The sequence below is a fragment of the Orcinus orca genome, chromosome 11 (genome assembly GCF_937001465.1).
Source record: "Orcinus orca chromosome 11, mOrcOrc1.1, whole genome shotgun sequence".
In the NCBI taxonomy this organism is placed as follows: Eukaryota; Metazoa; Chordata; class Mammalia; order Artiodactyla; family Delphinidae; genus Orcinus; species Orcinus orca.
In genome coordinates this window covers 41,950,394-41,969,573 of record NC_064569.1, presented here as the reverse complement: position 1 = coordinate 41,969,573, position 19,180 = coordinate 41,950,394, and the positions used below count along the sequence as shown (strand labels likewise).

Sequence of the window (19,180 nt, the reverse complement as noted above, 5' to 3'; positions counted from 1 at the left end):
AAGCACAGCAGCATCTGAAGCAGGGACTTCACAGACGGAGTAGTTTCCAGCCGTGTCAAGGTAAACAGAGGAACCGGGTGTGGGAGATGAGGCTCAGCCCTCCGGGCAGGATGCGGACCTCACAGGATCACTGCAGCTTGGAAGGGAAGCACAGTAGCCACGGAGTAGGATGAGGTCTTCCGTGTGTGTGCTTTGTGTTGTTTCGTTTTGCCCAGGTGAGCCGTGTGTGTGTGTGTCTGTGTGTGTGTGTGTTAGAGCATTCACACATACAAAGGAGTAGACTATAGAATGGAAACCCATCCCTCTCCCTGCAACGGCTTTGCCGGCCCAGAGGGACCACGTTCCCCCTTTCTTCTGCATGGGGGCTCCTCCCCCATCATGCAGGCTTAGGGCGGTGGTGGGGAGGGGTAGCTCAGGGAAGCCATGTGGTCCAGAAAGAAGCCTTCCGCCCTCCCTCCCTCCAGAACTGCGGGGGGTGGGGGGGGCATGGACATGCCCCAGTTCCAAAATCCTTTGTTCCCCGACTCCCCAAATAGCTGGCTCCCCGGCTTCCCTCCCACCTCTCCGGGCGCCCCTCCTCCACGGCCCACCATGTCCTCTCACCCTGCCCTTAAGGGGTGTCCTGCTTGGCCTGCTCCCTTCTCCCCCCAACCTGGTCCCTTCCCACAGCTCCATCTTCTGCCTCTAGAGTCACCATGGCCTGGAAGCCCCCCTGCTGAGCCCCAGCCCCCATCCACTGATTACCACCTTGGACGCCCCCAGCGTGCTTCCAACCCAACACACCTGAGCTGGACGCATCACCGCCCTCTGCCTGCGCCGTCCCCATCTGCAGCAGCCATGAGCCAGTCTATGGGCGCCCAGCCTCTGTTCACCCCAGGACTGAAATGGGATTAGATTTGGTAAGGCGACAGCCCGCTCCTTTAGGCCTTGTGGTTTGGGGTGTCTGAGTAGAGCACATGACCAAGGCTTAGGACATTCCATACTGGCAGCACAGTACCTCTGGGGTAACACACAGTCACAGCTGCTCCCAGGGTTTGGCCTGAGGGACCTGGGACCTAAGGGACCCTAACCCCGCCTCTTTCATGATAGATATGAGTCTGAGAGGCCATGAAGCCAACATCCCCTCTTCACATGGAGGCTGAGACTAATAACAGGCACACTTACTGTGCCAGGCTCTCTACACATGGGGATCTCATTTCATCCTAACAAAACATGTACTAGCTCGGCCCCACTTTTCCCCACTCCGAAGAGGAGGGATTTGAGCCACGAGGGGTTAAGCACCTTGCCCAGGTCACACAGCTAGAGAATGTGGTACCAGCTTTCAAATCCAGGCACCTGATTCCAAGGCCTTGCTCTGACCACTAGACCACCCTGTCAGAGGCTGCAGACCAACCAAGCCACGGGAGGCATAGAGGCCAGGCCTGCTGTCACTGTCAGACTTGAGTCAGGGCAGACCTGAGGCCAGAACTGCCGCTAGCCTTTGCAGTTATGTGCAGTATAAATTCCCCTCTGCTCAAGCCAAATATCTTTTGGGTTTCCTGTAAATTCAGACCAAAAAAGTCGTAACTGATAACACGGCCCCTCAGTGGGTGGCAGGCATCACCACCCGCTCAGTAATTCAGTCCAAGAGCTGGGGCTTCGTCCTCCCTGTTCCCTCTCCTTCATCTCTCACATCCAACTAGTGACCAAAGCCTGAATCCCAAACATCACTTGGATCTGTCCCCTTTTCTTTCCACCCCAGTCCAGGCCACCATTTTTTTTAATAAATTTATTTATTTTATTTATCTATTTTTGGCTGCACTGGGTCTTCGTTGCTGCGCGCAGGCTTTCTCTAGTTGCGGCAAGCAGGGACTACTCTTCATTGTGGTGCGCGGGCTTCTCATTGCAGTGGCTTCTCTTGCTGCGGAGCATGGGCTCTAGGCACGCGGGCTTCAGTGGTTGTAGCACGCGGGCTCAGTAGTTCTGGCGCACGGGCTTAGTTGCTCCGCGGCATGTGGGATCTCACCAGACCAGGGCTTGAACCTGTGTCCCCTGCACTGGCAGGCGGATTCTTAACCACTGCGCCATCGGGAAAGCCCTTTTGCTGGGTTTTGATCACAGCCTCCTTGCTGTCTCTCTACCTCCAGCCTGCTCCCACCCACAGACTTACCCCCCATTCCCTAAGATCCAGATCTTACCATGTCACTTCCCGGCTTAAAACCCTCCAGAGCCCTCACTGCCCCCAGGGTAAATTCCACTCCCATCTAGGCTACCACGCCTCTGGTCTCCCGTCCCGTCCCTTCACACCCAGCTCTACTTACCTGCTTCTAGGGTACCACCAGCCCCACACGCCACTGCGCGTCTGCCCCGAATGTACTTCCTCCCCTTCTTCGCTCCGTGAATGCCCATTCAGTACCCCTTCCTCGACAAGCCAAGCCAGTCACTCTCTGCTCTTGGCTCCGTCCACAGTGGGCACTTCTTATTGTCTGTGTTAGCTTCAGTCTTTTTTTTTTTTTTACAAACTTAATTTTTATTTTATTTATTTTTGGCTGTGTTGGGTCTTCATTTCTGTGCGAGGGCTTTCTCTAGTTGCGGCAAGTGGAAGCCACTCTTCATCGCAGTGCGCGGGCCTCTCACTATCGCAGCCTCTCTTGTTGCGGAGCACAGGCTCTGGACACGCAGGCTCAGTAGTTGTGGATCACGGGCCCAGTTGCTCCGCGGCATGTGGGATCCTCCTGGACCAGGGCTCGAACCCGTGTCCCCTGCATTGGCAGGCAGATTCCAAACCACTGCGCCACCAGGGAAGCCCCTAGCTTCAGCCTTGTAAGCATCAGTCTTTACTGGACTGTGAGGTCCTTGAGGGCAGGGCCTCTGCCCCATTCATCTCATCCCCAGCCCCAGAGCCAGCCCGGCACAGAGCAGTCACTCAATAAACACTCATGGAAAAGATGAATAAACGAAGTGTTCCCAGGAACAGGGTAGGGAGTGGGCGATTCTATACCTTTTCTCTAGGAGTGGCCAGGTTCGGAGGAAAAAATAACAACATCACACGATGATCACAGCCTTTCATCTACAGACAAGCACACTATATATTTGATCCTCCTGCCATTGTTGCTTCCATTTTATGGATGAAGATACTGAGGTTCATGAAGGTTTACAGCGTAGAATTCAGTGCACACGCTCACAAAATCCACTCTTTTTTTGACGCACAAGCTCTGGCCAGACTATGATCGGTCGTCAATAGGGCAGCTGAATGAAGACATGTTATTGCCCACACTGGCCACAGGGGGGCAATCGATTGCTGGCGTGAGAGTCACTGCCCCACTCCTACCCACCTTTGGAAAGCTCTGGATCTGGGTGTGGAAAGGGAATAGCCAGCACTGAGGAGGGACCAGGGGAGAGGGGCCATGGCTGGGGTTTGCTATTTCAGGATCTGCCAGAAACAGTCCAAACTGGAGCGGGGCCCGGGGGCTACTGCTAATGCCAGGAGTCAGGAGCTGGAAACATAGACCGTATACCCCAAACTTGCATTACCAGCATATTTAATAACAAGCCACAGGAAGAGATGGGGCAGTGATGGGGCACTGTTGGGGCACCCAAGACCTCCAAATGGGGGACAGTGACCTACAGCCCTCAGCAGGGACAAGTCACTGGCCTGTCAGACCACGGCCACCCTGCATCAGAGATGGGACAGGGCCCAGCAGGCAGGGGGCTGGTCAGCGTCTGCGGGCACTGAGCATCCTGGGGGTGTGGCCTCTTCAGTGCCCAGGACACACAGCAGTTGCCCGGGGGCCCATTCATTCCTGGAGCGCTGACCTCCCAGACCCACACCATGAGCAGTTCAGGAGGTTGGATAGAGCAGATCAGAGGCAGCAGCTGAGTGCAAAGATCCCAAGTTGAGGTCTCACGACAATCCAGGTTTCTCCCAGGCTGTCGTCTGCACCGCACACGGATCAAAGGTAGCAGGAGTTCCCCGTACAGCCAGTGCGCTGGAATGGGAGCTCTCTGGGAGACAGACCACACAAGGCTCGGGAATCTGTAACAGACAGCCACCCCTGTCTTTGCTGGGAAGGGAGCCAAGGAATGACAGACCTTTCCAGCTCAGAGTGAGACTCAGGGGCTGGAGGAAGGTTAAGCCAAGATGTCCACCCACCTGTGGCCCCGGCGTTTCCATCAAGGACAGCACAGGCTAATGGAGCTTGCTGGTGACCAGATGCCTGGCCTCACTCCACGGCACTCAGACCTACAGCCATCCCCCACCTCTCCCTCCCAGCCGGAGCCTGAGAAATGCCATGACAGCAGCACCCATTTCCCAGTTTTCTAAATTATTTTCCTCCCCACTCAGTCTGACAGCCTTGACCAGGGTCAGAGCTCCACAGCAAACATCTCGGTATCTTTCTCCAGGAACACTGAGGTCTCCAGCACATGCCACGGGCCAGCTACCCAAGCACTGAGCTGAAGGGATAGCGAAGGCAGGAAGTTGGATGAAGAAAGCGTTTGCCTACCCCATCTTCTCTCACCCCACCGGGACACCCCCAGCCCTGCCTGGGTGTGAGCAGACACCGTGATGCTGGGGGCACGGTCCGTCCCTCCATCAAATCTCTCTACTCCTCTAACACCACCCAGACTTGAACCCAAAGGCCAACCCAAGTCATCACCTTGACCTCCGATCCCTCTGCTCTGTCCACTTGGATTTTTTTTCCATAGGTGTATATATTCCAGCTGACCCTCTGAGCTCACCTGCACCCTCAGGTTCGGGCCAGGAAAGCTTAGCCCAGCTGGCTGGGGAGTTGCTGAGGTACCTGGAAGGCCATTCCCAGCAGGAAGAAGGTATCTAGCAAGGCTGCCGGGAAGTAAGGATGGGAAGGAGGACACGGAGCGGGAAGGGGGGAGTTGAGGTTCCAGTCCCGGAAACCATATGACAAATGTGGTGTGAAGTTCATTCTTTTGGGAAGAGAGGCCACATTCTGCATCAGCATCTCAAAGAGTGGTGAGAAATCAGGGAAAGAGAGGACAGAGCAAAGAGGGCAACCCAAGGGGTCCTTCTCACTCAGGGATGCCACCCCACCCCCTGAGCTCGGAACCAAGCAGGAGCCCCGGGATCCAGTTCCGGCTCTGTCATCCACTTGAGCATGTCACTTTCTTCTCTCTGAGCTTCCCCATTTGTAAAGTGAAGGGTTCACAGCAGAACTGGAGACTGTCCCAGATGGGGAAGGAGAAAAGAGCATAGTATGGAGATGGGAGAAAGGATGGAAATGCAGCAAATTCAGCAGAACTTATGGGCAAGGGGGTGGGCGAACCTGGACACAGTAAAGAGAGGGCATTCCAGCCCCTCCCCCAGGACACAGCAAAGGGAGGTGGGGAATATCCCCGGGCTGGCCCGCCTCCCTAAGGCCAGGAGCAGTCACAAGCACACACACACACACACACCCCTGGCCAGCCCTCTCTCCAAGGGGGTGGGATCAGCATGCCTGAGGTGAGAAGTCCACAGCTCAGCAAGGCCAGTGTGGCACAGCTGTCCGGGATTAGCACCAAATCCTGGGCTGCTCTGTGCAGGGATCACACGTCCTCAGCCTCACAGCTGCACCCTGCCCACTCCGGCCCCTCACCCCTCATCGGCCCCTCCTCTCCAGCACTCACTCCCTTCTCAGAGGGAAGCTGGGACCCTGCCTCTGCCCTGGCAGACAGGGGAGGGGCTTTAGAGTGGGAGGGGCAAGAGAGGTCAGAGGCACCCCTGGTGAACAGCTCCACCCACAGAAACCTGGGAATCCCTTGGTACACCACTGAACAGAGGAGACAGACACAGAAGGCTTCCCTCGCCAAACCCTATGGCTCTGCCCAAGGCAGCCTTGGCCTAGAATTACCTTGTCTTTAGGCCACCCAGGCCCTTCCCTCCAGATGGTTCCTGTCCTTGGAGAGGCAGAGGCAGGAGGGCCAGATGGAGCCCCTACAGCTGGGAACCCTCAGTCCCAGCTTCCTGGAGCAGCGTGCTCCTGAGGCCCCCCAGCTGTTAGGAATCTTGTCACCTACCCCCCCACGCACACCCCAAAGCCCCTTGCTCTGGGCCACACACGTCCCCCCACCTGAGCAGGGGCTGGGGGGAGGAGGCCCCAGCACACCTCCCCATCCCCCAGGGTCATCCAGGCTCCTGGCTCTGCCCTAAAACTCGATCCACACTCCCATCCCTGCCCCAAGAGGGAGGCCACAGTGAGGAATCATACCCAAACCTCTCTCCGGGGAAAAGGCTTCCTGAAGGAGAGGACAGGAGGAAGCAGAAGCCGGGGGCCTGGGTTGGCTGAGTTCCTGTGGCCGTGGCTCTCCCCAGCCTCCCAGTGGGATGACACAAAGTTGGGCCTCAGCACTAGGTGGGGCTGGCGCAAAGCGGGGTGGCGTGGGTGCAGGGAAAAGGCTCCCCCGCACACCGTGGCCCCCCCAGACTCCCTCCTCTGTGACCCGCCCTGCTTCTCCCTCTCCCGCAGTTACACAGTGACCTAGAAAAAGGCCGTGGGTCGGGGCGCCACTGGGCTGGAGAGACGACCGGGAGAGGGAGGGAAGGGCAGCCCCTCCGCTCAGATCCCGGCACCCCTGGGATAGCCGCCGGCCCACCCCGTGGGCTTCCAGAGCTGGAACGGGAGTCGCTGAAAAGCTGAGTCTGTGGCTGAGCGCAGAGAGCCCGGCCAATACGACGGTTTCCAGCCCCTGCGCCCCCACTCCCAAGGCGCTGCAGCTCTCATCTGGGCGGGCTCTCACCTGTGTGTGCGCGCGCGCGCCAGCATCGCCGGAGGGCTTCCCGCTGAAGCCGTCTGGCGCTGGGGGCCGCTCCCTCGAAGTCGGGCGTGGAGTCCGCGGGCCGCCGGGGGGCCGCGACCCCCGAGCGCAGCCGGACGCGCCTACGAGTCATCCTCGCCGCCACTGGCGCCGCCGGGCTCTCCCTCCCGGGACGCGCGCACCTCTCGGGCCAGCAGCGCCGTCAGACCCTGGGCGCGAAGCAGTAGGCCGGCGCCCAGGAACAGGAGCCCGCAGAGCACGAGCAGCGACAGCACGCCCAGCACCGCCGCCTGCACGGCGCGCGGCCCCTCGGGGGGCTCCGGCAGCACCCCCGACTGGTTGCAACAGGAGCTCAGCCAGGCGGCCCGGGCTGTGACGTCCGCCTGCGAGCCGTTCATGCTTCACGCCGGCTGCCCAGATGTGCTGGCGACCGCCAGATGTGCGGGAGCCCGGGGCCGGCGGGTGGGCGGCGGCCGCGTCAGGGAGGGGCCCAAGGGGCGGATCCCAGGCGCCGTGCGACCCCACCCCCTGCGTCGGAGCGTTCAGGCCCTTTTTAGACAAAGGGCTCCTCCAGTGTAGCTATGGCCCAGAATCCCAGGGCCGGTGTTACTTCTGGGCTCAAAGGCCCACACAACCACGCACGCACCCAACCGGCCAAACCCAGGAGTCCTGTCCCCAGGGCTCTCCCTCCCCCTTAGCAAAGGTCAGGAGATAGCCCGCCCTCAGAATCCCGAAAGGATCTTCCAGACCTCATCCCAGGTGCTGGCTAGGGCGCTGCCCCCGCTGAGCGGGACACAGGACAAACAAGGGCCATCCCCACTCCTGGGCTTTCTGTCCCTGGGCCAAAAAGGTCAATACTGCTAGGTGGCCCAGGTGGCCACTGGGACAGGAGGCAAATAAGCAGCCTCTAGACCCTTAGTGATGATAGCCTTCATCGTGCATCATCCCCTTGGGAGCCTCCTGGGGCCGGACAAGCGGCCAGTGCCTCCTTGGTCCCAGGGGAGGGAGATGGAGGGCAGGAGGACTTTAAGGCCTGCCCCCATTCCTTTGCTCAGGCCCCAGAGGTCAAGGAGAGTTACAGACCAAGGGGAAAGCATAGATCTGAGTCACCAGGGCTCCTGTCCTGACCTTGAGTAAATCAGTCCCCTGCCTCCGGGAAATCACGCCACCAAAAGGGATGGAGATGTTACTGAACTGCCCACTACGGGGGGCTTGCTGCCAACTGGGTGTCCCACAGCCAAGCCAGGGCGGGAGACTGGCGCAGAGCCTGGCTGCAAAAAAGCAGAAAGTCTGGGGAAGCTGAGATGGAGGAAAGACCCTCCCGACCAGGTCTCCTGAGAACTGTAGCAACCCTGAGCTCGGTTTAAAACAAAGTCGCTGTCGGCAAACACCTGACTCAGCCGACTCCCCGGAAGGGATGAGCTGATGGCCTCTAGGAGGAAAAGAAGGTCCCCCAGACTGCAGCAGGCCAGGTAGGGTCACACCTCATCAAGGACTTGCTGAGAATTGGCCTTCCCCATCTCCAAACCCCTGAGAACCTCCTGAGTTCTCCAACTCCCCAGTGCCCCAGAGGTCAAGGGTAGGACATCAGAAAACCCCTCATGAAACAGCGCACGGCCAAGAGTGGCTTGGGGTGAGAAAAACGTGCAAACACTTCCTGGCCATCCTGGCGCCTAACTGCTCCAGGACCATGGACAAGACCCCCAGCCCCTTTCTCCCTTAGCACAGCTGCTTATGCACTGCTCACTTAGTTTGGTTAGAACTGGCACCTATGTAACAAAAAGCATTGTAAAACATGGAAGACTAAATCAATGAAAAGACACAATGGAGTTCACCGGTTTTGAGCATGCTTGCCTAGAAATGAGTGAGTTACCAATGTCCTAACAACTGGCGAGGGCCAGCCCAAACTGGAAGAAGTGTTACCAGACACCAGTCTTAAGGTGGCCAATCTCTCTCCAGAGAGAGAAACACCAAATCAAATGAGCTCTCTGGTGCAAGTGGGGGCCTGTGTGTGCTCTATGAAGACAGAGGAGATATTCTTTGGGGTCATCTGAAGGAAGACCAGATAATATAAAAGGCAGGGATGTCATACCTTCCTTAGGAAGGGAGGAGAAATAGCACAGTCATATCCAAAAGCAGTAGATCCTGATCTGTGCCCTCATTCATGGGACTGACCATGGTCACACCTGCTTATGTGAATGTCCAACAAAGTACAAAATCAATCAGCTTTCATCTATCTTTAATCCCATCCGCCCACTCCCCTCATCTTGGAATAATGCTCTCAACACACACATGTGTCCTGGCAGGTCTGCTATAAAAGTGTTAATGTTTTGGGCTTCCCTGGTGGCGCAGTGGTTGAGAGTCCGCCTGCCGATGCAGGGGACACCGGGTTCGTGCCCCGGTCCAGGAGGATCCCACATGCCGTGGAGCGGCTGGGCCCGTGAGCCATGGCCGCTGAGCCTGCGTGTCCGGAGCCTGCGCGTCCGGAGCCTGCGCTCTGCAATGGGAGAGGCCACAACAGTGAGAGGCCTGCGTACCGCAAAAAAAAAAAAAAAAAAAAGTGTTAATGTTTCAGGCCAGAACACCAGCCAAGGTAGAGACGGCTCAACCCAAACTCACATTCTCAACTTTATTCACCATCCTAGTGATGTCCTCTGTACAGCGTAGGAAAGGGGACCCCCACCAGGGGTGCGGAGAGACAGTGTAGGCCGGACTTGACCATCAGTAAAGGTGACAAGGATGACCAGAGACTGGCAACCACACACCAGGAAGCCAGGGGTGGCCCTTCCAGATCTCATCAGGGACCTGGAGCGGGTTCCAGAGCCCCAAGGGCTAACAGGGCCTAACAGTACGATCCCCAGAAGCCAAGGTCCGCAAGCCATCAAGGAGCGCCCGAGGCCCCAGCGACACCTAGAGGGCCAGGGTGTCTTTGATGAGCCTGCGCATGGTGGTGGTGACGGAGGAGCCCAGGGCATCGGTGATTTGGAAGGAGATCTTGTAGAGGTAGGGCTGCACGTCCCGCAAGCCTGTGTCAAACACGTTGTCCACCTCCGACTGCGTGGGCATCTTGGGCAGGTACTCGTGCCGGTTCATCACCTCTACAATGTTGGTGATCTTCTCGCAGAGCTTCTCACCCACCTTCTCCCGGCAGATCTGCCGTTCCTGCTCCGTGGCCAGGGCCACCACGTGCACCTTGACCGTCCACACCTCCCAGGGGATGCACTCGTCTGAGAAAGGCCAGCGAGACTTCTTCTTCTGATAGAACTCCAAGGACATCTGGCCCAGCCCATCGCCCCCGGAGTTTCGCAGAGCATCCTGGGGAAGGAGGAGCAAGAGTGAGCAGGCCAAAGCCTCCGAGGGGCTCTCGCCCTGAGGGCCTGTTTCCTATGCCCCAGGGAGCTGCTCTCCTAGCTTCTTCAGTCCCCCGGGAGGGCAGGGAATGAGGCCCAGAGAGTAAAGGATTCGTGTGAAGCACCACAGCCAACTGCCGGCCTCAAGCTGAACGGTCCAAGCAAACAAAATCTGTGCGCCCACCCAGCTCCTCCAGCTTTGCTCGCAAGTGATGCCTTTAAGCACATATTCTGGGCCAGGCTCTTTACACACGCAATCCTTCTCGCTCCTCTCAACAACTCTGTGCGGCAGGTATATAACCTCCATTTGACGGAGGCAGAATGAGGCTCAGAGACACTGGCAAGTTACCTTGCCAAACTCCCAGGCCAGTGGATGACGGCGCCAGGGTTTGAATCCAGATTGTCTGATTTCAAAATCTTTGCCTTTCAACTTTACAAGAAGGACCTTCCTTCTCCTTCCACAACCCCGCCCCTTTGGCCCCCATCCTTCAGAAGGTTCTCCAAAATCACCTTCTCTCCAACGTCTCCTTCTCCCCAGGCCAATTAAGCACAATCCTACCTCATTCACTCAATGACAACCTAAACTCACAGCCTCTAAAGAAAAGCCCAGTGATCCTTAAAGAGAGAGACAAAAGCCAAGGAACCGAAGGGGGACAGGAGGGGAAGGACAGACCAGACCTGGAGCTTCTCCCTCCTCTCCTCTGAGAAGCCAATGGGGCCACCTGATCCGATAAATCTGCCTGCCCCCCTGTGGGGTGCGGCAACCCCACACTCCTCCTGATGCAGCCGAGACCCTAAAGCACCTTCCCATCTGAGTCAGGGCCAACCCAGAAGGTAAGGATGCCTCCCTCAAGTCCTCAACTGCCCATCAGGAATAAGTCTCTCCTTCACGAACAAACCAAGCTCGTGTGCCCTCAGCTGACAGTAATAACAGCTGCCGCTTCTGTAACGCTTCCTGGGTGCAGGCTGTGGAGCACTTGACGTATCTGACTCATTTAATCCTCACGGTGCATATACCCCATGAGGTGGGTACAATTTTCATCCGAATTTTACACACAGTGAAACTGAGGCTGGGAGGAGTGGAATCACTTGCCCAGGGTCACACACTTGCTGGGTGGCAGAGCCTGGCTCGAGTCTGTGCTCTAAGAGTCCACTGTGCTCCCCGCGCCACTCATAGGCATCTGGAGGACAGAGGGCTGAGTACCGCTGCCTCCCTTTGAAGGGGGACTGGGAAACTCTTATGAACTTGCCCTTTCTGGCCTTGGAGGGATGGAGGTGGGGAGCCCACTGTGGCCTGGGAGAGGGTCCACCCCCTGCAAGGATCACACCTCTGTGGAATGGAAGTCAGACAGACAACCCTCCTCCTCTGACCTCAGGGAACACCTTAAGAGAAATTCCCTTGGTTACTTTAAAATTTAAAAATATGCACTCATCGGGGCTTCCCTGGTGGCACAGTGGTTGAGGGTCCGCGGCTGGGCCCGTGAACCATGGCCGCTGAGCCTGCGCGTCCGGAGCCTGTGCTCCGCAACGGGAGAGGTCACAACAGTGAGAGGCCCGCGTACTGCAAAAAAAAAAAAAAAAAAAAAAAAAAAAAAAATGCACTCATTGAAATAGTGAAACACTGCAACACTGAATGAAGACAAAATAAAAATCATGCCTCCATTCCCACCCCGAGGTGACCAACATTAGCAGAATGGCGTGTCCCATCCACCTTTCCCCTCACCCCTACAGGCACACACAGACACGTGCCACGCTGCCCGAGAGACACTCCACTTGGATGCCCACTGCCTGAGCCCAGCATCCCTCCCTCTCAGGGAGTTTCACATAAGAAAGGCCCAAATGTGGAAGCAGAGCAGAGGGGTATCAGGAGAGAGAGCTGCAGGGTCAGAGAAGGTCAAGAGCACAGGGGCAGCGATCACCCAGGGGCCCTGACCGCCAGCGCTCCGAGGGCTTCCTGCTCTGCTTCCGTGTACTTTTACCAGGTCCCCTCACCTCCCCGCCCCCCACCACGCCCTCCTCACCCACAGAAGCTCTGAAGGTTCCTCTTCCTCAGAACCTGAAAGGACCCGACAAGTACCCCCAGGAAGGGCAAGCTGGCCCAGCAGCAGGCCGGGGCGGGGTGGGGACGACACTCAGGGGCCGCCTGCCACCCACCGCGCCCCACCTTACCCTGAACTCCCCGACGACCTTGCGCAGGGCGCGGTCCAACTCCTCAGACGAGACGCGCACGTAGGTGAAGTCGATGAAGTCGCAGTCAACGTCCTGGGTGCCCACGGTGCCGATGGAGTAGGTGCCCTCCTTCTTGTAGTGGAACTTGCCGGTGCTGCGGTGCAGGAGCACCGTGTGCAGCACGGCCAGCATGGCCTCCTCCACCTGCCGCCCCTCCACCGACACCTCCAGCACCTCCGAGCGACAGTTCATCTTGTAGCTGGTGGCCCACGCTGGGGTCGGGACGAGAGTAAAGACGGGGGAGCTTCGCCCCACCCGGGGGCCGCCCTGCAGAAGGAACCATATCAGATGTGGACACCTTCTGCATGATCTGCATGTCACCTGTTCACCTCCTTCCAGGCCCAGCCCAGCCCCTGACGCCGCAGCCCGTCTCTGCACTGCGCAGCACATGGGGGCAGAGAATCACAGACTCTCGGGATCGGAGAAGAGGAGAGCCTCAAAGTTACCAGTCCAAACACCTGGCCCAGGCCTGAAGTCCATGACGGTATGCAGTGCAGGTTACGGCAAATGCTCACTGTGCAACACCTATCAGCCCCTGCCCTTGAGAAGCTGCCAGGATGGAGGAGAGACAGGCAGGTAAACATTACCAGAGTGGTGAGACTACACGGTGGGAATAGAAGAAAAGGAAGATTGGAATCTGATTTCCTGGGATCTTGAATGACCAGATTAAGGCATCTGGACTCTGTCCCGAGGGCAGTGAAGAGTCACTGCATCACTGTCCAACACTGAATCTGGGCAGCAGAAAGTGAACTCTGGTTGACAAGCAAAGAACAGCTCGTCACTATTTTGGGGTCACGGACTGCTCTGAGAAGTCAGTGAAAGCTAAGAAGACTGGACTTGAAAACCTGACTGACACATACACACCAAATCTCACGTTTCCATCCACAGACTGAGGTAAAAACTTGCCAATTTAAGGCAGAAAGGGCTGGGCAAGGAGGCCAGTTAGAGGCCACTACAACAGTGACAGTTACAGAGACAGTGCAATGGGGTATGGGAGAGTGAAGTACAGAGTGTGGGGTTTTCACGTCCAAAGGGCCTGGGTCTGAATCCCAGCTCTCCTATATCTTGCTCTGTGACCTTAAGCAAATCATTCAACCTCTGAGTCTATTTTCTCATCTGTAAATTTGGATCGTTATGAGGATGAAATAAAATAACACATGTAAAACACAGGAGAACAGTGGTTAAGAGCAGTGACTCTGGGCTCCCCTGGTGGCGCAGTGGTTGAGAGTCTGCCTGCCGATGCAGGGGACGTGGGTTCGTGCCCCGGTCCAGGAGGATCCCACATGCCGCGGAGCGGCTGGGCCCGTGAGCCATGGCCGCTGAGCCTGCGCGTCCGGAGCCTGTGCTTCGCAATGGGAGAGGCCACAGCATTGAGAGGCCCGCGTACCGCAAAAAAAAAAAAAAAAAAAAAAGAGCAGTGACTCTAAAGCCGGATGGCCTGGGTTGGAACCCCGGCTCTGCCAACTGCTGACTGTGTGATGTGATCATGGACAAGCTGCCTCACCCCTATGTGCCTCAGTTTCCCCAATCCATAAAAAGGGCATATTCACAATAACTACCCCGAAAGGGTCATCTCAAGGACAGGATGAGTAAGTATCTGTAACGCACTTAATGCAGTTCCTGACAAGTAGTATTAGCTGCTATAATTATTTCATTGTCATTGATGAGAGATGACGCAAGGCTACAGGTCAGGACTAGTAGAGAGAGTGGGAATGAAAGAAGAGACTTGAGGGCTTCCCTGGTGGCACAGTGGTTAAGAATCCGCCTGCCAATGCAGGGGACACGGGTTCAAGCCCTGGTCCGGGAAGATTCCACATGCCACAGAGCAATGAAGCCCATGCGCCACAACTACTGAGTCTGTGCTCTAGAGCCCGCAATATAAAACTACCGAGCCCGTGCGTCACAACTACTGAAGCCCACGTGCCTAGAGCCCATGCTCTGCCACAAGAGGAGCCACTGCAATGAGAAGCCCACGCACCGCAACCAAGTGTAGCCCCTGCTCGCCACAACTAGAGAAAACCCACGCGCAGCAAAGAAGACCCAACATAGCCAAAAATAAAATAAATAAATTTTAAAAATTAAAAAAAAAAAAACAGACTTGAGAACCAGAACTTCATCAGTAACTGAATATGAGCCCAGCAGGAGAGGGTTCAGCCTACACACCTCCCCTGACAGAGAATTCACTACCTCTCCCAGCGGGCCATTCCGTCTTTTCAAAGCTCTACTCAGTGATTCCCTCTATGGAAGGAATCTCTTAGTGCTTCAAACCACTAAACTTAGTTTTGATATCAAGAGCCACACACCGAATAAGTCTCACCCTTTTTCCACAAAGGAGCCTTTCAGATATTTAAAGGCAACTCTTCCATCACCCCCTTACCCCTCCCCCCCACCCCATCTACAGGTTAAAGGTCTCCAGTCCCCATAAACACGCCAGCTTGACATCACATCTTATCTCCTCAAGTCTGGCAGCTCTCTTCAAAGTGTATTGGTTTGTCTCTTTGTCCCTGAAGACAGGGCAGCAGTCCATGGACTGCTCAGAATCAAGCTGGCTCTCTGCCTCTCGCTTGGCAATCAGCCCAGGACTACCTGTATTATCAGTTATCTTTTCACAGGTGTTAATCTTGACTGATCTCTCCAACTAGGCAGACGATTCCTTGAGGGCAGGGACTGTATCCTAGTCATCACTGGAATCTCAGTATACCTGATTCCTAGTACAAAGTGACTGCTCAATTCATCCTGATGCAGGAATTGTTGCTGGGTTGGTTCTCTAGTCTTAACTCCATCCAGCAATTTCCCATCTAAAGATTCCCAGCTCTGGTCCAGCTCCCCTTTCTTCCACAAACCCCCTCTTGTATCCCCCGCAGGCCATCCATCTCTTCACTTTTGGCCCAAACCCAGGCTCTTCCCTCATTCTCAGCGCCACTCCACTCCTTCAGGAAGTCATTACTAACCAACCTCAGCCTCCTTCCCAACGCGACCACCTTTGGTCTGTGATGAGCTTCTCTGCTCCCTCTCCCCCGACCCCGGTGAGCAGGGGACTTCTCCAAGGCAGGGCCTGAGAAGTCTCGTCCCTTCGGTGCCCCCAAGGCCCAGATCTGCAGAGCACAGCTGCAGAGGCTGACTGATGCCTTCTCTGAGTCAGGCCGGAGCCGAGGATACCCCCATCCTCACCTTATGCAGAGAGGCTGGAGCGCGGGTCCCTCAGGCTGGATCTTGCCCTTCCTCCTCCTCAGGCGCAGGTAAGCCCTCCGCAGGTGCGATCTCCGCAGGTACGATCTCCGCAGGTACGCCGCAAACTCCGCGCGCCCGAGGAGCCGCAAGAAATGGGCTGAACGCAAAAACACACAATTATTCGGCTCCGCATCAAGAAACCCCGGCCGGACGCAGGAAGGACTTCCCGTCCGAGTCGCGTTTCTCCAGCCACCAGTCCCGGCGAACCTCCACGGTCCAGGGCTACGCGGGAGGAGCGGACTCCTCCAGGTCTCGGGAGCGGCGCCCCGCGCCCAGCCTGGGCGGTCCCGGGAGTTCGAGGCGCGCCCGCGCTCGTACAAGAGAAGGGGGCACACGGCTAAAACGGCCCCCCCACCTCCCCGAATGCCCGTCCTGGACCTTCGGGCCACGCAACCGCCCTCCCCGCAGGCGGCAGATCACCTCGGCAGGAGGCGGTGCCGGCGCCGGAAGCCCTGACCCTCCTCTGCGAGCCTGGCCGGTCCCACCTGCTCCATCGGCCTCCGGCGGGGGCGCGAGCGGAGCTGGCCGAGCCCTGACACTAGTGCAGCTACCCAGATCGTTCTACCTCCACTCCAGAGGACAAAAAGAATCATACGCTGTTCTATAATTTGAAATCTACCTGTTTCTGGGTTATCTATCAGCTTTTAAGATTTGATGGTAAGAAGTATCTCCCTCATTTGGACGAGTCCATTCACTCCCACCACCGAGGATGTTGTTGTGTTTCGGCTGGAACAACTCACTTCCGCCATAGAGATTAGAGGGAAGGAGGGGCCTGATGGGCTCTGTGCTGCCTCCCTTGGCCGAGAGTAGTCATCGGCGGCGAGCCACCCCTGGAAAGGAGCCCCAAGTCTGGGCTCAGAGGCCTGGAAGGGGCATCGATCCCCCCAGATGAGGGGCATGCCATTTGGAGAGGTGCCCTGGAGATGAGCTCAAGCCAGTGTTCTGAGTGAACGGCAAAACTTTAGCTTGTTCAATGTGCACGATAGACAAGATCCCTGGCCCCACAAAGATGCTGGACAAAGGGGCTTAACCTTACTCCGTTATCTTCACGCAGGAGCACTTCTTGGTGCTCTGCCATGACGGACCTGGTGACATTTCTTGTAAAGCTTGTAATTCTGCCATTGCCTCTGTGTGTGCCTCTTGATGTCATTCATCCATTCTTATTTTCTCCTCTATAAATGGGGCCTGGGGAAGGAGAAAGCCGCCTGTTTTAGAGACCAGCATCCTCTTCTAGAGCCTGGACTTAACCAGAAGGGGATCAGGATAAAATATTGAGAGGGGAGGATCTGTAAGGAGCCAAAGGAGGGGGACCCAGGGAGGTTAGAACCAGCCCCAGGGGGCGGGGGGGAGAGGGGCGGGGAGAAACAGAGCCTAGGGACTTCCCTGGCGGTCCAGTGGTTAAGACTCCCCACTTCCACTGCAGGAGGCGCGGGTTCGATCGTTGGTGGGGGAACTAAGACCCTGCGTGTCGTGTGACAAAAAAAGAAAAAAACAGAGCCTAACTTCCAGAGACTGCCAGTGAGTGAGGGGAGTGACTGACCGCTCTCTGTCCCCTGACACACTCATCTCAGGGCCCTTCACTGCCACTGTCCTGAATTCCCCATCATCACCACTACCAGTCACCGAGCTTTGCAAGGTACCACACCAGCACTTCACATGCACTAGTGTGTTGATTTCTCCTACTGCCTTTGAAAGTAAATACAGTTTCCCCCCATGTTACAGATAATGGATCTGAGGCTCAGTGATATGTAGTGATGTGCTGTGACGGCTAATGTTATGTCTCAACTCATCTGTGCCACAGAGTGCCCAGACATTTTGTCAAACATTATTCTGAGTGTGTCTGTGAGGGTCTTTCTGGAAGAGATTAACATTTGAATGCAGACTTAGTAAAGCAGATTACCTTCCCTAAGGAGGGTGGGCCCCATCCAATCAGTTGAAGGCCTGAATATAATAAAAGGTTCTGACCCTCCCTGACTGCTTTCAAGATGGGACATTAGACTTGAAGTGAACTATCTGCTCCTCCGGGGCCCGCGTTTGGAATCGCACCATCGGCTCTCCTGGATCTCCAGCTTGCTGGCTGTAGATCTTGGGACCTGTCAGCTCCCATAATCACATGAGCCAATTCCTCATAGTAAATCTCTTTCTATATATACACATCCTATTGGATCTCTTTCTCTGGAAAACCCTGACTAATACACTTGCCAAAGCTACACAGCTACTCTTTCCTCATTCTGCCAGTCTTTTTACCCACTCTCCTCCCTCCACACCTCACCTTGTCCCTGGAGCCTTTCCTGCCTGAGCCCCCTCACCTATCTTATCTCACAACCAGACACTGGCCAGTTCTTGCCTCCTCGTACCTCCCTGAATCCTTACAGGGCCATTCTCGTTGCAACTCAGACCCTGAGTCCTACACACATCTGGGTGGTCCTGTCAGGGAGCAAGGGTCTCAGCCCAAAAAAAGGAGGCTGTGTGGAGTGAATTCTCCCGTCCTATGCCACTACTCCTGATGACCCAGATGGAATCATTCAATCATGCCACGCCTGTGTGACTGTTCCCATGCCAGGCCGATGTCCTACCAAGGGGAACAAGTCACAATCCTGGCCCTCCAGGAACTCAGAGTCTCACAGAGGAAATGGACCAGAAGTTGCCCCTGGGTGAGAAAACACAACCAATGGTATGAAAAATGGCAGCAGGTTTTGCAGGGGCCAGAAGGGGCCAGGATGGAAGCCACTGCTGTTATCCCAGAAAGAGGCCTGTGGCCCGGAAGAGAAAGTGACACATTCAGAGTGAAGAGGAGTCCCAAGCCCTGCTCTCAGCAAGCTGGGAGGTGACTGGGCACCAGTGGAAAACCAAGACAGCTGCAGAGAGCACACAACAGCAACCTGAGGAGACGGACAAGAAGGGGGCTTGGCAATTCCAGGAAGAAGTGGGGCTGCAGGGAACTATGTTGGAGAGGCTTCCTGGAGAAGGAGACAGAAAAGAGCTGGAGAAAGAGGTCTCACTGAGGGCTGAGGGTGGGAACTGAGAGTTCTGAGGCAGGACAGGCCAGGACAGAGGGAGCTGACTTCTCAGCCAGAGTCATGGCCAGCCAGTCAGACAGGCGACTGGCGAAGGCCCTCTGAGGCACTTCTGCAGCAAAGCCTTTGTGGAGGGACCTCGAAGGCCAACCCAAGACCTTGGGAGTAGGCAGCTGGCTTCCCATGGCGAGTGTGGCCTCGGACGGCCCCACCCCATCCTAGTGTGCCCAGGGGAGAGCTGAGCCCTGAAGCTGGCCCTGCAGGCCACCCCCAACCGCTCCAGAGCTGACCCCAGTGCGTCACAGGGAGTGACTCAAGCCTCTGCAGCAACAATGAGTGGGACTGACGTCAGGTTGGGGGCCCCTGACAGTGGCCGGCTTGGCTGTGTAGCCAGCACCCTGCCCGCTGACCCTCTGATCCGAGCCAAGCCACAGGGGCCATGAGGACCAGCTGTCCCCTCTGACATCTGCCCCCTGGGATCCTGCGCAGGGGTTGCTCCACCTCCCACCCTTTCTGGATGTCACTCCCAGCCCCACCTCTTCCCAGGCAGAGGAAACGGCTGGGCGGATGAGAGAGTGGCAGAGAGCATGAGGAAGAGGTGGCGCC

General features: G+C 56.5%; 2 protein-coding genes across 5 annotated transcripts; both read right to left on the bottom strand.

The window, feature by feature from the left end:
* Positions 1 to 350: 350 nt before the first annotated feature.
* Positions 351 to 9,235, bottom strand: SMIM41 (small integral membrane protein 41). Its single transcript, XM_033436228.2, has one exon. It carries the CDS (start codon positions 7,143 to 7,145, stop codon positions 6,870 to 6,872), a length of 276 nt encoding a protein of 91 aa, XP_033292119.1. The 5' UTR covers positions 7,146 to 9,235; the 3' UTR covers positions 351 to 6,869.
* A 127-nt stretch (positions 9,236 to 9,362) lies between these two features.
* On the bottom strand, positions 9,363 to 15,999 carry ATG101 (autophagy related 101). Of its 4 annotated transcripts, none has more exons than XM_049694138.1 (4): positions 15,978 to 15,999; positions 15,498 to 15,654; positions 12,267 to 12,593; positions 9,363 to 10,062 (listed from the first exon to the last, which is right to left on the bottom strand). In XM_049694138.1, exons 3-4 carry the CDS (start codon positions 12,516 to 12,518, stop codon positions 9,658 to 9,660), a joined length of 657 nt encoding a protein of 218 aa, XP_049550095.1. In that variant the 5' UTR covers positions 12,519 to 12,593; positions 15,498 to 15,654; positions 15,978 to 15,999; the 3' UTR covers positions 9,363 to 9,657. The 4 variants fall into 4 exon arrangements, with proteins under 4 accessions (XP_049550095.1, XP_033292122.1, XP_033292120.1 ...); XM_033436231.2 differs by having other exon boundaries at positions 15,936 to 15,997; XM_033436229.2 differs by lacking the exon at positions 15,978 to 15,999 and adding an exon at positions 15,765 to 15,971.
* Between the last annotated feature and the right edge of the window lie 3,181 nt (positions 16,000 to 19,180).